Source organism: Salvelinus alpinus, chromosome 6, assembly GCF_045679555.1.
Source record: "Salvelinus alpinus chromosome 6, SLU_Salpinus.1, whole genome shotgun sequence".
Taxonomy (NCBI): domain Eukaryota; kingdom Metazoa; phylum Chordata; class Actinopteri; order Salmoniformes; family Salmonidae; genus Salvelinus; species Salvelinus alpinus.
Window position 1 is genome coordinate 42,133,688 of NC_092091.1, and position 18,037 is coordinate 42,151,724.

Consider the following 18,037-nt stretch of genomic DNA (forward strand, 5'->3'; position numbering starts at 1 on the left):
ACCTTTTTCTTTGTTAACCGCTTGACACAGAATAGCCGCATGTCGCACTCCCGCAAATCGTTTGGAGAAAATATTTAGATTTTATTCAGCTTTGTTCAATTGTATTCTTCATACTATAAAATCATATTAAATAATGCCATGGAATTATAAGCAAATCTTGTCTGCTAAATGACCTAGTGTAGCCCACAACTATTTGGCTTAGCCACATCAGGACCTAACACAAGGACAACTCAGAGTATGTTATTCTGTTCCTCTGAAATAGACTACTTTTGCTTCATATCATGCTTCTTTAGACCTGCCTAAAATAAATCATGGATTTATTGTGAAGGTGTAGGCTATTTCACATGGATTTATTAGACTTTTTTAAATGGCTTGCAGGTTATGTGTGGAAGCCAGGAGACGCTAAATGTGTTTATGTTAATTAACGGTCAATTACAGTGAGACCGACAACAAAAAACGAATTAGTCCACGAGTCATCGAGGAACATTTATTGGTTGACGGGAATAACCAAAGTGATGATTTATCCCGGGGGTGAATTACTTCATGAATGTGTATTGTGTCACTTAAAGAATAAGTTATGGCACAAGTTATTAAAGTGTGTATTCATGTAAAACTGTTGTTTATGATGTTATACAGAATGTCCATGGAAAATTACGCATTTATGGTAGGAATGTGTTTTGGGGCAATCATGATGGTACTTTTGTAGCTGAAGGGAGTTCCTGGAAAGAGTACGCCTACTTAGGTGCTAAATTGGCTTTTGGGCAGGTAACAGGTTGGGCAGGTAACAGGTTGGCTAGAGTTGAGTTATAGCTGAGTTTTGTCATAGGTTGTTGCCGGAATAGTTTATATTGAGAATATTTTTGATTTATTCAAGTCTTTGTCAACGTCCTGTTTGTTATTTTCTGTACAACGTTTGTTGTCTAATTAGTCCTGCACCTGTTAATATTGTAAATAAAAACCTCTAAGAAAGGTGAGCACCAGAACATCATGTCTGTCTGTTCACTGTCCGATCCACCGCTTCGGTTTCTCTACCTCACACACACACACACACACACACACACACACACACACACACACACACACACACACACACACACACACACACACACACACACACACACACACACACACACACACACACACACACACACACACACACACACACACACAGCTGTAAAAGCAGACAAACACTCCTGTCAACTTTGTCCTTGTCTCAGAGTGTGAAGGTAAATATGCTGACCTCTGATTATAAAGTACAGCCTCATCCAGCTCCCTGGTGATTTCGAACAAGATATCCTCTCTCTGTTTTTTCAATGTGAGCACAAGACCCCAAAACACACATCTGTCCTCCTGAGAGGAAAAACAACATCTTACCTAACAACTCTAATAAACCCACAAAATCAAAGGAAGTCTCACTTTCAACCAGTTTAAGTGCATTAAGAACGTATAAAACCTAAATTCATCACACACAAAACTCAGCTAAATTCTCTGTCAACCCTCGGTCGGTAATGATGACACGCAGTATGTGCTCTATAACAGGCCATGAGAGGTAATAGCAGTGTTATGTCATACTGTGAAAGGTAAAAGCAGTGTCCCTGTCAAGAACGCCTTTGTGTCAACAGACGATGGACGACTTGTTGGACAACAGACTCTCTTTGGGGTTCGAAGTTAGGATACCATACACCTTACTGTAGGACTCATTATGACTTTGCGACAGTAGAAAAGGTCATTCTAGGTTAACCAACAGGCCTTTGCTATAGCGGTAAATGTCCTTCCAGGTTAACCAACAGGATATGCACCTGTGGTGTATACTATAGTGTGAGAGGATCTCGCTTGCCCGCTGTGGTATATACTATGGTCATTCTAGTCTAGTTAAACTAATAGGATATAGTATATACTATAGTGCAGGGAACATCAACTTGATTCAGCAGCAGGCCAATTTTTTCATGAGCGGATGGTCAGGGAGCCGGAAACATAATTAGAAATCATTTGCAGACTGCAAATTGACAGCAAGAAGCCCAAACAGATATAATATTTGTCTAAAACATAATCATTTCAAACCTTGCTAGCATTTGTATACAATAAGATACACAGAGTAGACAAAACATTAACACCTGCTCTTTCCATGTCCCTTATTGATGTCACCTGTTAAATCCACTTCAATAAGTGCAGCTGAAGGGGAGGAGACCGGTTAAAGAATGATTTCTATACCTAGAGACATGGACTGTGTATGTGTGCCATTCAGAGGGTGAATTGGCAAGACAAAATATTTAAGTGCACCGGTTTGCGATGCTGCTAGGTTTTTCCATGTTAAACAGTTTTCTGTGTGTATCAAGAAAGGTCCACCACCCAAAGGACATCCAGCCAACTTGACACAACTGCGGGAAGCATTGGAGTCAACACGGGCCAGCGTCCCTGTGGAACGCGTTCAACGCCTTGCAGAGTCCACGCCCCGACGAATTGAGGCTGTTCTGAGGGCAAAAGTAGGGTTGCAACTCAATATTAGAAAGGTGTTCCTAACGTTTGGTATACTCCGTGTGCTGTATGTCTGTATCATCGATGTTCCCTCCGCTCAAGCTACTGCCACTGAAGGCCTTTTAGAACTGCCAAGACATCTGAAGCTGTGGAAGGCCCTCAACCATGAACTGCCAAATCTTTATTTTAAATTTTTAAATCAACTTTGAGATTCTTGGTTTGTAATGAATAGCGAAATATAAAATAAATGTATTATTATTATTATTATTATTACCCCGAGGAGAGGGGCTGTGATACTGACGCAAGTTCTAGGGCTTTGTAGGGAGACCCCATAATGCCCTGTATTGTCTTCCCTGCCCCCTACGCAACAAGTCACATGATAGGCTGTGTCGCACGCTAAGCCTGGGCACGCTAGGAGGACTTAACGCTACCCCCACAGGAGCTGGATCATAATCACGGAGAAGCATATTGACCCTCCAATAAAATAACTGAAAGCGATATCATTCAATTACAACTCTGTTTTTGGTTCTTTTGTGGTTCCTAGGTCTTATCTATCTACACAGCAGGATTAGTAGGCGGTAAATACAGTACGTCTACTGTGTCAAACATACTTGAGAAGTTGATTCTAAGTTCATGTAACTTCTACCGCCGAATAATAACTAATCCATCAGACATGGTTCTTATCTAGTGGAGACCTATGAGTGAGGAGCCTTGTTTGCTACAGACCCAGGGCCCCAGGGGGCCACATGGACACACTGCCCAGTGATCACAAGCCCGCTTTTCCTCTCTTCCGGAACCACTCAAGGAAATGCCGTGCTGTTTTTATCCCAGAACAGGAACTGGTTCTGGGGAAATGTGTCTGTACTGACACTGCAGAAGACAAACACTCAATGAACAAAGACACTGTACACACATTCGCACGCGCACACTTTTCATGAGGACACTTTGTCAAAGTTACGGAACACATGCTCGCAAAGCTGTTTCATTGTCATTGTTCCATAGAAACTGAATAGGCCGTCTGTAATCAGTAAAAACACATTTTCCTATCAGCTGGAGACCAGATCCAGTTAGCAGGCTAAATGACTTGACCGCCGTAAACACTGGGTTTCACACTGCTCCTTTCTGCCTGCCTACCAGAGAACCGGGTCCAGCCTGGCTCAGCGCCTCCCTTCTCTTCCCGCCAGAGAGAGACCAGAGACCTGAGGCCAGTTCCAATTAACATTTTAAATAAGCTGACCACCATTAACACCCTGTCATGGGTTTCACTCCTCCCTGCCTGATTACTAGAGAACAGAGAACAACCTGGCCCTGCTACCCTTCTCTTTCCTTCCCAGCTAGACTAGAGGCCTCAATCAGTTGACCGTCATCGGCACTCTCTCTAGGGGTTCACTCTTTCACGCTTACTGGCTACTAGAGAATTCTGCCTGGTTGCCTGCTCCTTCTGGGGCCTGTGAGCAGGAACCGGTAAAGAGTGGCTGACAGGAGGTAATATTATAGGACAGAAATCCTGTAAAGGACCACAGGGCAGGATAATACTGGGCTGGAGAAAAGTGGGCCCAACACTCTGTCATCTGGGGGTAGGAGTATATTTTGCCCAATAACATTATTGCAGACTACAGGGAAAAGGAATACTGTGTATGTGCGTGCATGTGGGTTGTCCTGACCGGGAACATACACTGTGGCTGACCCCCGGCAGGGCAGCAGGGACTAATAATCGCCTTGGCAACAGGCAGCGGTGCGTGGCATGCTGGTACGGTATTTAGTGGACGTGCTGTGTTAGAGAACAGGGAGAGATGGGTGTGGCATTCAGAAAGGCTAGATGTGCCATAGGACCCGGTACCGATGCCAACAGGGATACCATGAGAAGGGCAAATGTCTGATAGTGTCATCACTTCTTAATTAAGTGTGTAACTGCAAAGGGGGAATGCTTGAGATCAGCTGTCTGAGTGTGTGTGTGTGTGTGTGTGTGTGTGTGTGTGTGTGTGTGTGTGTGTGTGTGTGTGTGTGTGTGTGTGTGTGTGTGTGTGTTTATCCCTGAATATGTATAGCTGTGGTCATGAGGGAACAACATCCCAGTCTTTGGCAGATGGCCACCTCTGTGTCAGTGAGAAACCCAAGGGTAGGTGCACCCAGCGTGGTATCAATTATTACCCGAGCCCCTGGCTTCTCCTCACCTCCAGCTGGGCCTGTTAGATATAGAGGCAAGTCACTGAGACAGGTAAATAAAGACAGAGACTATATGTGGATAAGAACAGATTAGCTGAGTTAGCGCTAGGAGGATGTGTCAGTGTATGTGTACGCTCATAACAAAGAGCCCAGGCTGGCAGCACGTAGAGAGAAGGAGCAGGGCAGGTATAGCATGTACCGCCTGGGAACGCAAGGCTAAGGTCACGATGCATAGTCGCATACTGGGCCACACGTACAAGGCTTGCCACACACACACACATAAGCATGTATGCACATACCCACACACACACAAAGTTAGTTTGACCAGTGAAGAGTACAAGGGTCCTTATCAGTTCACACAGTGACTTTGGCATACTTCACCAGAGGTCAACCTCCTACCTTCATTACTTTCTCTCATTTTCCTTTCTTACTTTCGCTCTTCTCTTCCTCTTCGTTCCCCGTCTGTCTAACCACACTTTCCTAATACCACTAACCCCTCGTTTCCCTCCTCCCTGTTCTCCCCGTTCTTCCTCTCCTCTCTTCTCTCTGATCTCTCGGGTGCATTCCTGCAGCTTTGATCTGTTAGCAAGGGACTCCTTATCTCTCTAACAGTCTCTTCTCATCTCCCCATCTTTCTGTCCTTCTTTTCTCTCCCTCGCCCCTCAGTGACTTCTCTGTTGCATTCCTGCACGCCAGCACTGTATTAGCAGCAGGGTCAGACCAGGATGGGCATATTAATTAACACTGATAAACAGGATGATGATGAGTACCTCTTCATTCCCTGCCTGCATGGGCTCAGGTCATTACAGCCTAGGCATTTATTATACTGTAGGACCCCTGGCACAGCTATAGAACAGAGCGAACACACAGACACACACACAGACAGAGAGAGCACCAGGGCTTAAAGAGAACAGACGTATTAAGTGTTACTTAAAAACTGCCCAGACTTTATTGAATTCGGAGAAAGAGCTCATGTTTCCACCCTAAGCTATAAAGGGCCTTGACTGCAAACAGGTGGTTGGAATATTATGAACCAGCGATGATAGGACGACACATTCTTATGCCTTAAAAGTACTGAGTGCTGTGGTTGCACTTTACTGGTTAAATCAAGGTTCATAACATCGGGTTTAAAGTTAACCACAAATTAAGCCACGTTCCAAGATGATTCAGTGATTTGCTGGAACTTTGACACAGAGGGGCCCTCACCAAATATGTGCTTAAAGCTTAGAGGGTCATCTGGGGATGCTCTTAGACAATGAAGAGCCAAGATAGGGCGCCTTAAGGGGACTTCCAAATATAGCAGGGGCTATGTTTATCTTTACCTCTCTCCTGTTTTATAACAGTGCTTACCTTAGCTCCAGACTTCATTTAACTCAATGAGAGTTATAATACGAGTGTGAGTGTTCCTGAGGGTTCCTGTTTGTGTGCGTGAGGAAAGGTTTAGGGAACCTGACAAAAGCAGGCAAAAGCAGGATCTGAGAAGGATCCCTTTGTTCTTTGAGAGTTGGCAAAACTTGGCACACCTGGCAAAGTCATCAAACATGCTTAAGAAAGTCTCTGGCTTTTTCTAATGGACAGCCATCATACGCCTTATCCTGGGAACAGACCTGTAACCTTTGCTGTGTGTGTGTGTGTGTATGTGTGCGTGTGGGCATTCTTGCATGCATGCAGGTGTACCTGTGTGTGTGTGTGTGCATGTCCATGTGTCTCTCTCTACGCCCTATTGCAGAGTTTCCCAAACTCGGTCCTGGGGCCCCCCCTGGGTCCACATTTTGTTTATTTCCCTGGGACTACACAGCTAATTTAAATGACCAACTCATCATCAAGCCTTTATTATTTCAATCAGCTGTGTAGTGCTAGGGAAAAAAACTAAATGGGTATCCATGTTTTTTTTTGGGGGGGGGGGGGGGGGGGGTGTTAACCCATATTACATAACAGTCTTACATTGTTCATACCACTTTAGCCATACATTTAGACTAGGCTTACCGAATGCCAAAGCAAACACTACTCCAGAGCTTAGCTTGAAATAACACAGGGCCTCTCATTGGGATAATGTCAGGCATCACGGATAAATAGTCTAACAATGGAGCTTTACAATGGGACTTTCACTTAAAAGCCAGACTGTTAACACTTTTCTGTACAGCCAAACATACATCGTGTGAATGAAGCCTGCAGGTTCACAGGCCTTTTCACTTACGCACGCACGCACACCCATCACCACACGCACGCACGCACAGAGACCTTTTAATATTGGAAGTGGGATCGATCAGGAAGCCACGTCATGCTTACAGTCAGCTCCAAAATTATTGGCACCCTTGATAAAGATGAGAAAAAAAGACTGTATTAAAGAAATAATTCAAATAGTCAGCTATAGTAAATAGTATGCTCCAAAAAATTGGGAAACAATATTATTTTATATGAATACAATTGCTCAGAGAAATAGATTTTGTTTAATAAGTAATACTTTTTCTTCTCAAAAAGATAGGCATCAAAATGGTTGGCACCCCGAAAGATTCTTATAAATTAAATCAAACAAAATTAAATTTGCATAAACATTCCACTTAATTAAAAAAAAATCTCAGCCTAAGGAACTGTGTTGTGGCTTCCTGTTTCACTAAGGTATAAAAATGAGGGAACACGCATTTAAAATCCCTTTGTCATCCATCACCATTGGAAAAGGCAAAGAGCTCACAAACGAAGTGACAAATGGTTGTTGACCTTCATAAATCATGCAATGGGGTACAAAAATATTGCGAAAAAATTAAATATACCCCTTACCACTAAAATCTGAGGGCCAAAGTTAAAGATGACTTTTAAATGTTTTATTTTTTTAAACAGGGAGTCACCATTGAGACCAGGGAGCCCTGCACATACAATTAATGGACAAATCAAAATCCGATGCAAATCAAATCAGTGCAAAAACAAACTCAAACACAATACAACAAACAATCAAGAACAACAGCCACATTTTTCAGCTAAATAGTTCCCCAATCAATATTTTTAATTGCCCAAGAGGCATTAGAGCGTCCAATTGCAGTGTATTTTGCAGTCGGTTCCAGCAATCAGGTGCATTGAAACTAAAAGCGGATTTACCTAATTACAGAACTAATTACAGAACTTGGTCGCATCTTTGGGTCAAGTCTCCAAATCTACAATTAGATGCCATCTCCATGCCAATAGGCTCTTTGGAAAGGTTGCCAGAAAATATTTGATTGAGAGCAATCAACAAATGTAAAAGCCTGGAGTTTGATAAACAGCATTGGCTCGGATTGGAACCGGTGTCAGAAAATAGAGGTCTTTGGCCACGCACACCAGTGGTGGGTTTGGCGTCGAAAGAAGGATGCATGTGCAGAAAATAACCTCATACCTACTATAAAATATGCTGGTGGATAGGCTGTTTTTCTTCCACTGGTCAATAGCATCATGAACTCCACCAAGTACCAGGTCATTTTAGCCCAAACCTGGTTGCCTCTGCCAGGAAGCGGAAACTTGGCAGCAAGTGGATTTTTCCAGCAAGACAATAACCCCAAGCACATATCAACATCCACAAAGAAATGGCTAATTGACCACAAAATCATTATTTTGCGATGGCCATCTCAGTCTCTGGACCAACTTTGAAAACCTGTGGTTTGAATTGAAGAGGGCAGTCCATAAGCGCCGACCAAAGGATATCAAGGATCTGGAAAGATTCTGCATGCCCTAGGATCCCTCCCAATATTTCTCAAATCTCATAAAACATTTAAAAAAGGCTCAGTACCATCATCTTTGCAAAGGGAGGTTGCTGAACACAGGGATGAGTACAGAAAACAGGGGTGCCAATACTTTTGACGGCTATCTTTTCCCCCCGATTGTTTTGTATTACACGTTAAACAAAATCTCTTTCATAATATAATCCCCCCCAAAAATTGGAGCATACAATATAGCTCAGTATTTGTATTATTTTTTGTTCATCTGTATCAGGGGTGACAATAATTTTGGACCTGACTGTATGTGTTTCCACTATCCATAGTCCAGTCAACACAGGCAGGGGAAAACATTTCCTCTGTGATTCTAGAACTATGACAGAGTAACAGAGGCCTCTGTTATGCATGACCATCACAGCAACAGAACAGCAACATTCCTCTGGTGAGAAATGCACAGGAATCTAGGAAGCAGGCAGACTTCCCCAACCTGCTCTGATAGTCATCAGTGATTAGTGACAATCGCTCGCCTCTATCTCTCCTCTATCTCTCTCCATCTCTCTCCTCTATCTGTCCATCATCACGGCCACCGTGAGAAACGGCACTTGGGTTTTTCCAATTCCCTGCCGCTGCGGTGTGCGCTACATGGCGCGTGTCACTTAGTGTGCCGGTTGTCATAACTTCCCACCGGCACACTAAGCTGTGTCCCCGCTGTGCTGGTCCTCACTGTGATAAGAACATCAGGTCCTGATAACCTTATGGAGTCTGTGTGTGGTTATTTCCATTCTCTACTGTACAAGATATAGTACACAGTCTTGTGGATTTTTCCATTCTCTCCCGTGCTGTACAACATACACAACAACAACAGAACAGATGATGAGGCCCTGTCCCTAACACTTATCACGGCTCGTGCCATGACAGTACGTGAACTGCGAGTGTGCAGACTGCAGACCAGTGTGTGTGTGTGTGTTTATCTGTGTTTTATCTTGTGTGTGTGTGTTTCTACCAGCGCCTACGTGTTTGTGCGGTGTGGGCATAGAGACAATGGCCCTTTGTCTGTCTGCATCCTATTTTTCCCCCAGTCCGCTGAGTGAGCAAACACACACAGTGGCAACACACACACACACAGCCTCCCTGCCTGCCAGACACAAAAACACCTCCTGGGTTATGTCAGTCCGTCAAGCGCATTCCTTTACGGCAGGGACAACAGGCCAATAACAGGATCAATCTGCTCCCCTCTTCCTGCCCTCCGTTTCCTCTCCTCCGCCGGCCCGTAAAGAGAGGGGGAGCATACAGTGGGAGGACGGGACAGGAATCACTCTTTTCCTCTGTCTCATTGTCTCCAGGGCGAGACAGAAAAAGCCAGGGGCGGGTGTAGAGTTACATCACCCACTGTCAGAGGGGATGGGGGGGGGGTTCAGGTGGAAGAGGGAATTCAACCTCTCAGAGCATGGGAAGAAAAGAGGAGCTGGAATGGGACATAGGTGTGGGAGTCAGAGTGCAAATTACGGGGGGCCCAGGGAGTTGTCAGACCCTCTGAAGGAGACATGAACCCCCCTAAATGTAACAAAGTCAAACTTTAGTGGGTGTCTCTAAATAATGCTAATTTGACCATTGTCCTATTTGTTTCAAATGCAATGCAATTTGTACTGCTACAGTGGTAAATATCAAAATAAAAGCTTATTCCAAATTAAACGAACACCCCCCCATCTCTGTTTCATGGTTTACATTTTGTTACATTTTTTCATGTGTCTGCACTTGTCATCCTGGGACAGTCCTGTATTTCAGCCCCTTTTCAGGTGTCCCAATTTTTCTTTCTACAAAAAAGGTGATTTTGTCAGCAAGACGCATCAATGAATTTAAGGCTACAAGAGTGTAGACCCAATGACAATCACCCAATTTCATTACGTTTTGGGGTGTTTCTTTCCATTCATCAAATGACGCGAGTGCACAGTGCACTTTTTGGATGATGGGAATTATTGTTGGAAGTGATTTGTTCGACAATAAGATGAAAACATCATGAATGGTTGTATTCATGCCATATTCAAAAGGTAATATATATTTTTTTAATATACCATTAAATGACATGTTTTTACTAGGCCCATCTCAAAATGTACATACCGTACTATAGGTCCTGTGGGGGAAAAAATGGCACCGTATAATTCCCTCTCTTGAGGGAGTGATGAATAGAGGGCGGTGTCATGTTCCTGGTGGCGTCATGCAGAGTAGCTAGGCAGAAGGTACCCGACAACACAGTCAAAGCATTCAGCTACAATATGTGGATGTCTCATCCACTAGCTTTGTGTCTGGATATGACCGAAGCTAACCTGAGCAAGTGAGGAAAAAGTTATTATTGGAGGATTGGCTGAGTGCAGTCTGTCTATCTGATCATTCACAATGAGCTCAATGAAGGTAAAACATCTCCAATCAAAATGTCCAACCCTTCAGCACTGCAGTCAATTACTCCTGTGCTACTACCAGCAGCCTGCTAGTGATGATGCTCTCTGAGGAGACTTTGAACTAAAACTACTGATAGGAAAACGCATCAAGTATCAGACTGACGGCGCACGACCCTGGATGGATTTACTCAATAGGTCATAATAATCTTCGTAGCGTAATCTGCTTATTGGAACCCCCCCCCCCCCCCCCACACACACACACACACACTCAGGACCTGATGAGCCCTCCCTCTCCAGATACTGGAAGTGCTGGTCTGTCCATCTGCGCTGACAGGAAGTCAACAAAAGCCACATGCAGGCGGCCTGACGTCAATCAGGGCCCCGCACCACTGTCACACAGGAACACCTCCTTCCCACAGCAACACACCTGCTCATATACACACACCCGCTTGAACACACACACTCCGATACACAAACACACTTGTGCAGGACTGCACTCTAAACACACAAAAACACGTATACACTGTGCATTTGCACAGACATGCAAATGTAGGCCTACTCATATGGGCGCACATGCACTCTCACACACACACATACACACACACGCAAACACACACACACACACACAACTTACACCTACAAAAACACGTACACACTGCGCACTTGCACATACAGAAATGCAAATGTAGGTCTACTCATATGGACGCACATGCACTCTCTCACACACTATTACACACACACACACACACACACCTACAAAAACACGTACACACTGCGCACTTGCACATACAGAAATGCAAATGTAGGTCTACTCATATGGACGCACATGCACTCTCTCTCACACACACACACACACACACACACACACACACACACACACACACACACACACACACACACACACACACACACACACACACACACACACACACACACACACACACACACACACACCTAAAAAAACACGTATACACTGCGCACTTGCACATACAGAAATGCAAATATAGGCCTACTCATATGGACGCACATGCACTCTCTCACACACTATTACACACACACACACACACACATGCACTCTCACATCACGCACTTGCTCTTCTCTATTTCAATCTGCCTTCTCTTTCTCTGGGAACTAGGCACAGTAGTCAAACAGATGCAGACAGATGCAGTAAAAGGGCTTGCTTCTGTAATACAGGTTAACCAGAATGATGAAGTCATTCTTATTAATCCCGTAAATCAACCGGGCCAACAATAAAGTGGACTCCTCTGTCCTTGCATTCCTTGTATTGTAAGTCTAATGACTGGAAGTGTTTAGGATAACACACAGTGAGAGGAATGAGAGGCATGAAAGTAAGCTCCCTGTGTTATGACTGTCTGTAGCAGGAGACTCAATGGCATCCCAGACTCCTTCATTGTGACGCTAACCACTAACGGAATCCCACACTTCTCCTGCTATGTTTAATCAACATTTCGGAGAGTTCCTCCATCTCTCTTGTCTCACCATTCAAGTGTGTATGTGTGTGTGTGTGTGTGTGTGTGTGTGTGTGTGTGTGTGTGTGTGTGTGTGTGTGTGTGTGTGTGTGTGTGTGTGTGTGTGTGTGTGTGTGTGTGTGTGTGTGTGTGTGTGTATGTGTGTCAATAAGGCCTTGATGTTATGGCAGCCTGTGCTACTCACACTATCACCCATGTACACAGTTTGATAGCTAGTGACGTAGTGTAGGCTGAGAGCATTAAGCTCAAGGACACAGTAAGGAGTTCCCAATCACACACACACCATAGTCTCAACTCCCTAGTAACATTTCTAATGAGCAAGATTCACATGCTGTTGTATTTTCAGTGTGAAGATAAAGACATTTGGGATAGAGTGGTGAGAGTGAGAGGTTTCCTGGAACTTCCCATCAGAGCAGCGATAAATACAGACTAAATACAGGCTGTGGGTGGGGAGGGGAAGTATCTGAACCGATGAGAGGGGGGGGGGGGGGGGCAAGGTCGCAGGGTTCAAGTGTGAGGGTGGTCACGTAGACAAGAAATCAAGAGAAGAGAGAGGGAAAGGAGGAGAGACGAGAGACCAAGAGAACAGTCTTGACATTGAGACAGTTCTTTAAGACTTAGGCTGATTCAAACAACAGTCAGTGAGTCAGTGGCAAACAGATGGACAGACAAACCAATACCACTGTTTTTGGGACAGAAGATGCATTGTAGGAGAGAGCAGTGCATTGTGGTCTTACCTGGCAAACAGACTCTGGTGATGGGAGGCTGAGTGGCCACAGGGGACCTCCTGAGGAAAGAGAAAAAAAATGCAATAACATTATCAGTATGGGTATGAAATTAATTTTGATAGGCCTACATCAAATCGTTACATTGTGTAGTGGCCAACCACATCTGCTAAGCCAATATCGGTTAAGTACCTCTACACGAGGAGAAACGGAGAGGAAGACAGACAGAGGAGCATAACAATCTCTGTGAGGTTTAAAAAAGAAACACTGAAAGAAAGCGATTGTGCGAGAGAGAAAAAAAGATCGAGAGCGAGAGAGAGAGAAAGAGAGCGAGAGACAGGTGAGGAGAAACAGAGAGAATGAAAGAGAGACCGAGAGAGAATGAGAATGAAAAAGGGACCAGGTAAATGAGGAATAAAATGTGAATTGAGTTCAACCTTTTCATTCAACAAGCTCAAAGCACATCTGCCTGATCCACTCTGAGTGTGTGTGTGTGTGTATATGAGAGTGTGTGTGCCTGCAAGTGTGTGTTTACCTACGTGTGTGAAGTGTGTCTGCGAGAGTGCATGTGTGTGTGTGTGTGTGTGTGTGTGTGTGTGTGTGTGTGTGTGTGTGTGTGTGTGTGTGTGTGTGTGTGTGTGTGTGTGTGTGTGTGCGCGCGAGAGAGAGTGTGAGAGAGAAAAGAGAGAGAGAGAGATTAATGTAGGTCATGGAGGCTTTGGGTTTTCAATGAGGCAGGCTATTCAACACAAGCGTTTTAATAGGAGAGTTTGCATTCCAGTATCTTACAGTGTGCTAGAGACAGACCGACAATAACAGGGTGATATCTAGGATGCAGGAGGAAGGATGCCCGACACTGAATCTTTCCACTGGAGCTTTGCATCCCAGTCTGAGTGGAGTCATTCTAGAGAAGGATGTTACTGTATGCACTACCTAGTAAGTGACTCACGCATAGCCTGTTATGTGCGCATTACGTTTCAGACATTCCAGATAGGGTAACGTCAAATATGACTTAACATGCACAACCTAATCATTCACATAATGACAGTCAACATCAGGTCAAATTCAATGTTGATGTACATTAAGTATGAACTTACGCAAATCAATTTTTAGTAAATGAAAATAGCACTTCCGGGTTGGAGCGAGTAGTCGCATTTCGCTTCGCTCCACAGGTAGTATTACATTTCATTTCATTACAGTACAACGGTTTGATTTGTTTGATCTTAGCAATTTTTTCTTAGCTAGCTACATAGCCGTCTTTGTATCAAAGATAATTGTGTAGTTTAGAGTAATTATCGAGGTTAGCTAGCCAGCTATTTTCGTCCTTCTAACGTAGTCAACACTGCTAGCTAGCCAGCTAGCCAACTTCTACCGAATAGCAGCACTGTAGAAACTATTACATTACAACGGAACGACTTGATTAGTGTAGTGTTAGCTAGCTACATAGTTGTCTTTGCTGTCTTTGTATCTAAGATAATTGCTATTTTCGTCCTCCTAACGTAGTCAACACTGCTAGCTAGCCAGCTAGCCAACTTCTACCGAATAGCAGCACTGTAGAAACTATTACATTACAACGGAACGACTTGATTAGTGTAGTGTTAGCTAGCTACATAGTTGTCTTTGCTGTCTTTGTATCCAAGATAATTGTGTAGTTTAGAGTAATTATCGAGGTTGTCGAGGTTACCTAGCCAGTTATCGAGGTTACCTAGCCAGCTACACTTTCAAACAAAGTCAACAACGCAGCCACTGCTAGCTAGCCTACTTCACCAGCCAGCAGTACTGTATCATTTTAGTCAATAAGATTTTTTGCAACGTAAGCTTAACTTTCTGAACATTCGCGACGTGTAGTCCACTTGTCATTCCAATCTCCTTTGCATTAGCGTAGCCTCTTCTGTAGCCTGTCAACTATGTGTCTGTCTATCCCTCTTCTCTCCTCTCTGCACAGACCATACAAACGCTTCACACCGCGTGGCCGCTGCCACTCTAACCTGGTGGTCCCAGCGCGCACGACCCACGTGGAGTTCCAGGTCTCCGGCAGCCTCTGGAACTGCCGATCTGCGGCCAACAAGGCAGAGTTCATCTCAGCCTATGCTTCCCTCCAGTCCCTCGACTTCTTGGCACTGACGGAAACATGGATTACCACAGATAACACTGCTACTCCTACTGCTCTCTCCTCGTCTGCCCACGTGTTCTCGCACACCCCGAGAGCTTCTGGTCAGCGGGGTGGTGGCACTGGGATCCTCATCTCTCCCAAGTGGACATTCTCTCTTTCTCCCCTGACCCATCTGTCTATCGCCTCCTTTGAATTCCATGCTGTCACAGTTACCAGCCCTTTCAAGCTTAACATCCTTATCATTTATCGCCCTCCAGGTTCCCTTGGAGAGTTCATCAATGAGCTTGACGCCTTGATAAGTTCCTTTCCTGAGGATGGCTCACCTCTCACAGTTCTGGGTGACTTTAACCTCCCCATGTCTACCTTTGACTCATTCCTCTCTGTCTCCTTCTTTCCACTCCTCTCCTCTTTTGACCTCACCCTCTCACCTTCCCCCCCTACTCACAAGGCAGGCAATACGCTTGACCTTTACTAGATGCTGTTCTTCCACTAATCTCATTGCAACTCCCCTCCAAGTCTCTGACCACTACCTTGTATCCTTTTCCCTCTCGCTCTCATCCAACACTTCCCACACTGCCCCTACTCGGATGGTATCGCGCCGTCCCAACATTCACTCTCTCTCCCCCGCTACTCTCTCCTCTTCCATCCTATCATCTCTTCCCTCTGCTCAAACCTTCTCCAACCTATCTCCTGATTCTGCCTCATCAACCCTCCTCTCCTCCCTTTCTGCATCCTTTGACTCTCTATGTCCCCTATCCTCCAGGCCGGCTCGGTCCTCCCCTCCTGCTCCGTGGCTCGACGACTCATTGCGAGCTCACAGAACAGGGCTCCGGGCAGCCGAGCGGAAATGGAGGAAAACTCGCCTCCCTGCGGACCTGGCATCCTTTCACTCCCTCCTCTCTACATTCTCCTCTTCTGTCTCTGCTGCTAAAGTCACTTTCTACCACTCTAAATTCCAAGCATCTGCCTCTAACCCTAGGAAGCTCTTTGCCACCTTCTCCTCCCTCCTGAATCCTCCTCCCCCTCCCCCCCCTCCTCCCTCTCTGCGGATGACTTCGTCAACCATTTTGAAAAGAAGGTCGACGACATCCGATCCTCGTTTGCTAAGTCAAACGACACCGCTGGTTCTGCTCACACTGCCCTACCCTGTGCTTTGACCTCTTTCTCCCCTCTCTCTCCAGATGAAATCTCGCGTCTTGTGACGGCCGGCCGCCCAACAACCTGCCCGCTTGACCCTATCCCCTCCTCTCTTCTCCAGACCATTTCCGGAGACCTTCTCCCTTACCTCACCTCACCTCGCTCATCAACTCATCCTTGACCGCTGGCTACGTCCCTTCCGTCTTCAAGAGAGCGAGAGTTGCACCCCTTCTGAAAAAACCTACACTCGATCCCTCCGATGTCAACAACTACAGACCAGTATCCCTTCTTTCTTTTCTCTCCAAAACTCTTGAACGTGCCGTCCTTGGCCAGCTCTCCTGCTATCTCTCTCAGAATGACCTTCTTGATCCAAATCAGTCAGGTTTCAAGACTAGTCATTCAACTGAGACTGCTCTTCTCTGTGTCACGGAGGCGCTCCGCATTGCTAAAGCTAACTCTCTCTCCTCTGCTCTCATCCTTCTAGACCTATCGGCTGCCTTTGATACTGTGAACCATCAGATCCTCCTCTCCACCCTCTCCGAGTTGGGCATCTCCGGCGCGGCCCACGCTTGGATTGCGTCCTACCTGACAGGTCGCTCCTACCAGGTGGCGTGGCGAGAATCTGTCTCCGCACCACGTGCTCTCACCACTGGTGTCCCCCAGGGCTCTGTTCTAGGCCCTCTCCTATTCTCGCTATACACCAAGTCACTTGGCTCTGTCATATCCTCACATGGTCTCTCCTATCATTGCTATGCAGACGACACACAATTAATCTTCTCCTTTCCCCCTTCTGATAACCAGGTGGCGAATCGCATTTCTGCATGTCTGGCAGACATATCAGTGTGGATGACGGATCACCACCTCAAGCTGAACCTCGGCAAGACGGAGCTGCTCTTCCTCCCGGGGAAGGACTGCCCGTTCCATGATCTCGCCATCACGGTTGACAACTCCATTGTGTCCTCCTCGCAGAGTGCTAAGAACCTTGGCGTGATCCTGGACAACACCCTGTCGTTCTCAACTAACATCAAGGCGGTGACCCGTTCCTGTAGGTTCATGCTCTACAACATTCGCAGAGTACGACCCTGCCTCACACAGGAAGCGGCGCAGGTCCTAATTCAGGCACTTGTCATCTCCCGTCTGGATTACTGCAACTCACTGTTGGCTGGGCTCCCTGCTGGCTGGGCTCCCTGCCTGTGCCATTAAACCCCTACAACTCATCCAGAACGCCGCAGCCCGTCTGGTGTTCAACCTTCCCAAGTTCTCTCACGTCACCCCGCTCCTCCGCTCTCTCCACTGGCTTCCAGTTGAAGCTCGCATCCGCTACAAGACCATGGTGCTTGCCTACGGAGCTGTGAGGGGAACGGCACCTCCGTACCTTCAGGCTCTGATCAGGCCCTACACCCAAACAAGGGCACTGCGTTCATCCACCTCTGGCCTGCTCGCCTCCCTACCTCTGAGGAAGTACAGTTCCCGCTCAGCCCAGGCACCATTGGGCTGCTCTGGCACCCCAATGGTGGAACAAACTCCCTCACGACGCCAGGTCAGCGGAGTCAATCACCACCTTCCGGAGACACCTGAAACCCCACCTCTTTAAGGAATACCTAGGATAGGATAAAGTAATCCTTCTAACCCCCCCCCCCCTTAAAAGAGTTAGATGCACTATTGTAAAGTGGTTGTTCCACTGGATATCATAAGGTGAATGCACCAATTTGTAAGTCGCTCTGGATAAGAGCGTCTGCTAAATGACTTAAATGTAAATGTAAATGAGATTTAGTATTTTGTTTTGAGCTGATGTTTTGATTACAACCAATTCTCTGTGTCGGTGATAATAGGGTAGTTTTTGTAAGCTTT

At 45.7% G+C, this 18,037-nt stretch overlaps 1 protein-coding gene across 3 annotated transcripts in view; it reads right to left on the minus strand.

The window, feature by feature from the left end:
- LOC139578720 (3',5'-cyclic-AMP phosphodiesterase 4B-like) overlaps positions 1 to 18,037 on the minus strand; it is a 313,071-nt gene that overhangs the window by 47,875 nt on the left and 247,159 nt on the right. For all 3 annotated transcript variants that reach the window (XM_071406684.1, XM_071406685.1, XM_071406686.1), the window contains one exon: positions 12,949 to 12,998. In XM_071406684.1, coding sequence (XP_071262785.1) covers positions 12,949 to 12,998 — 50 coding nt within the window. The remainder of the gene's footprint in view (positions 1 to 12,948; positions 12,999 to 18,037) is intronic.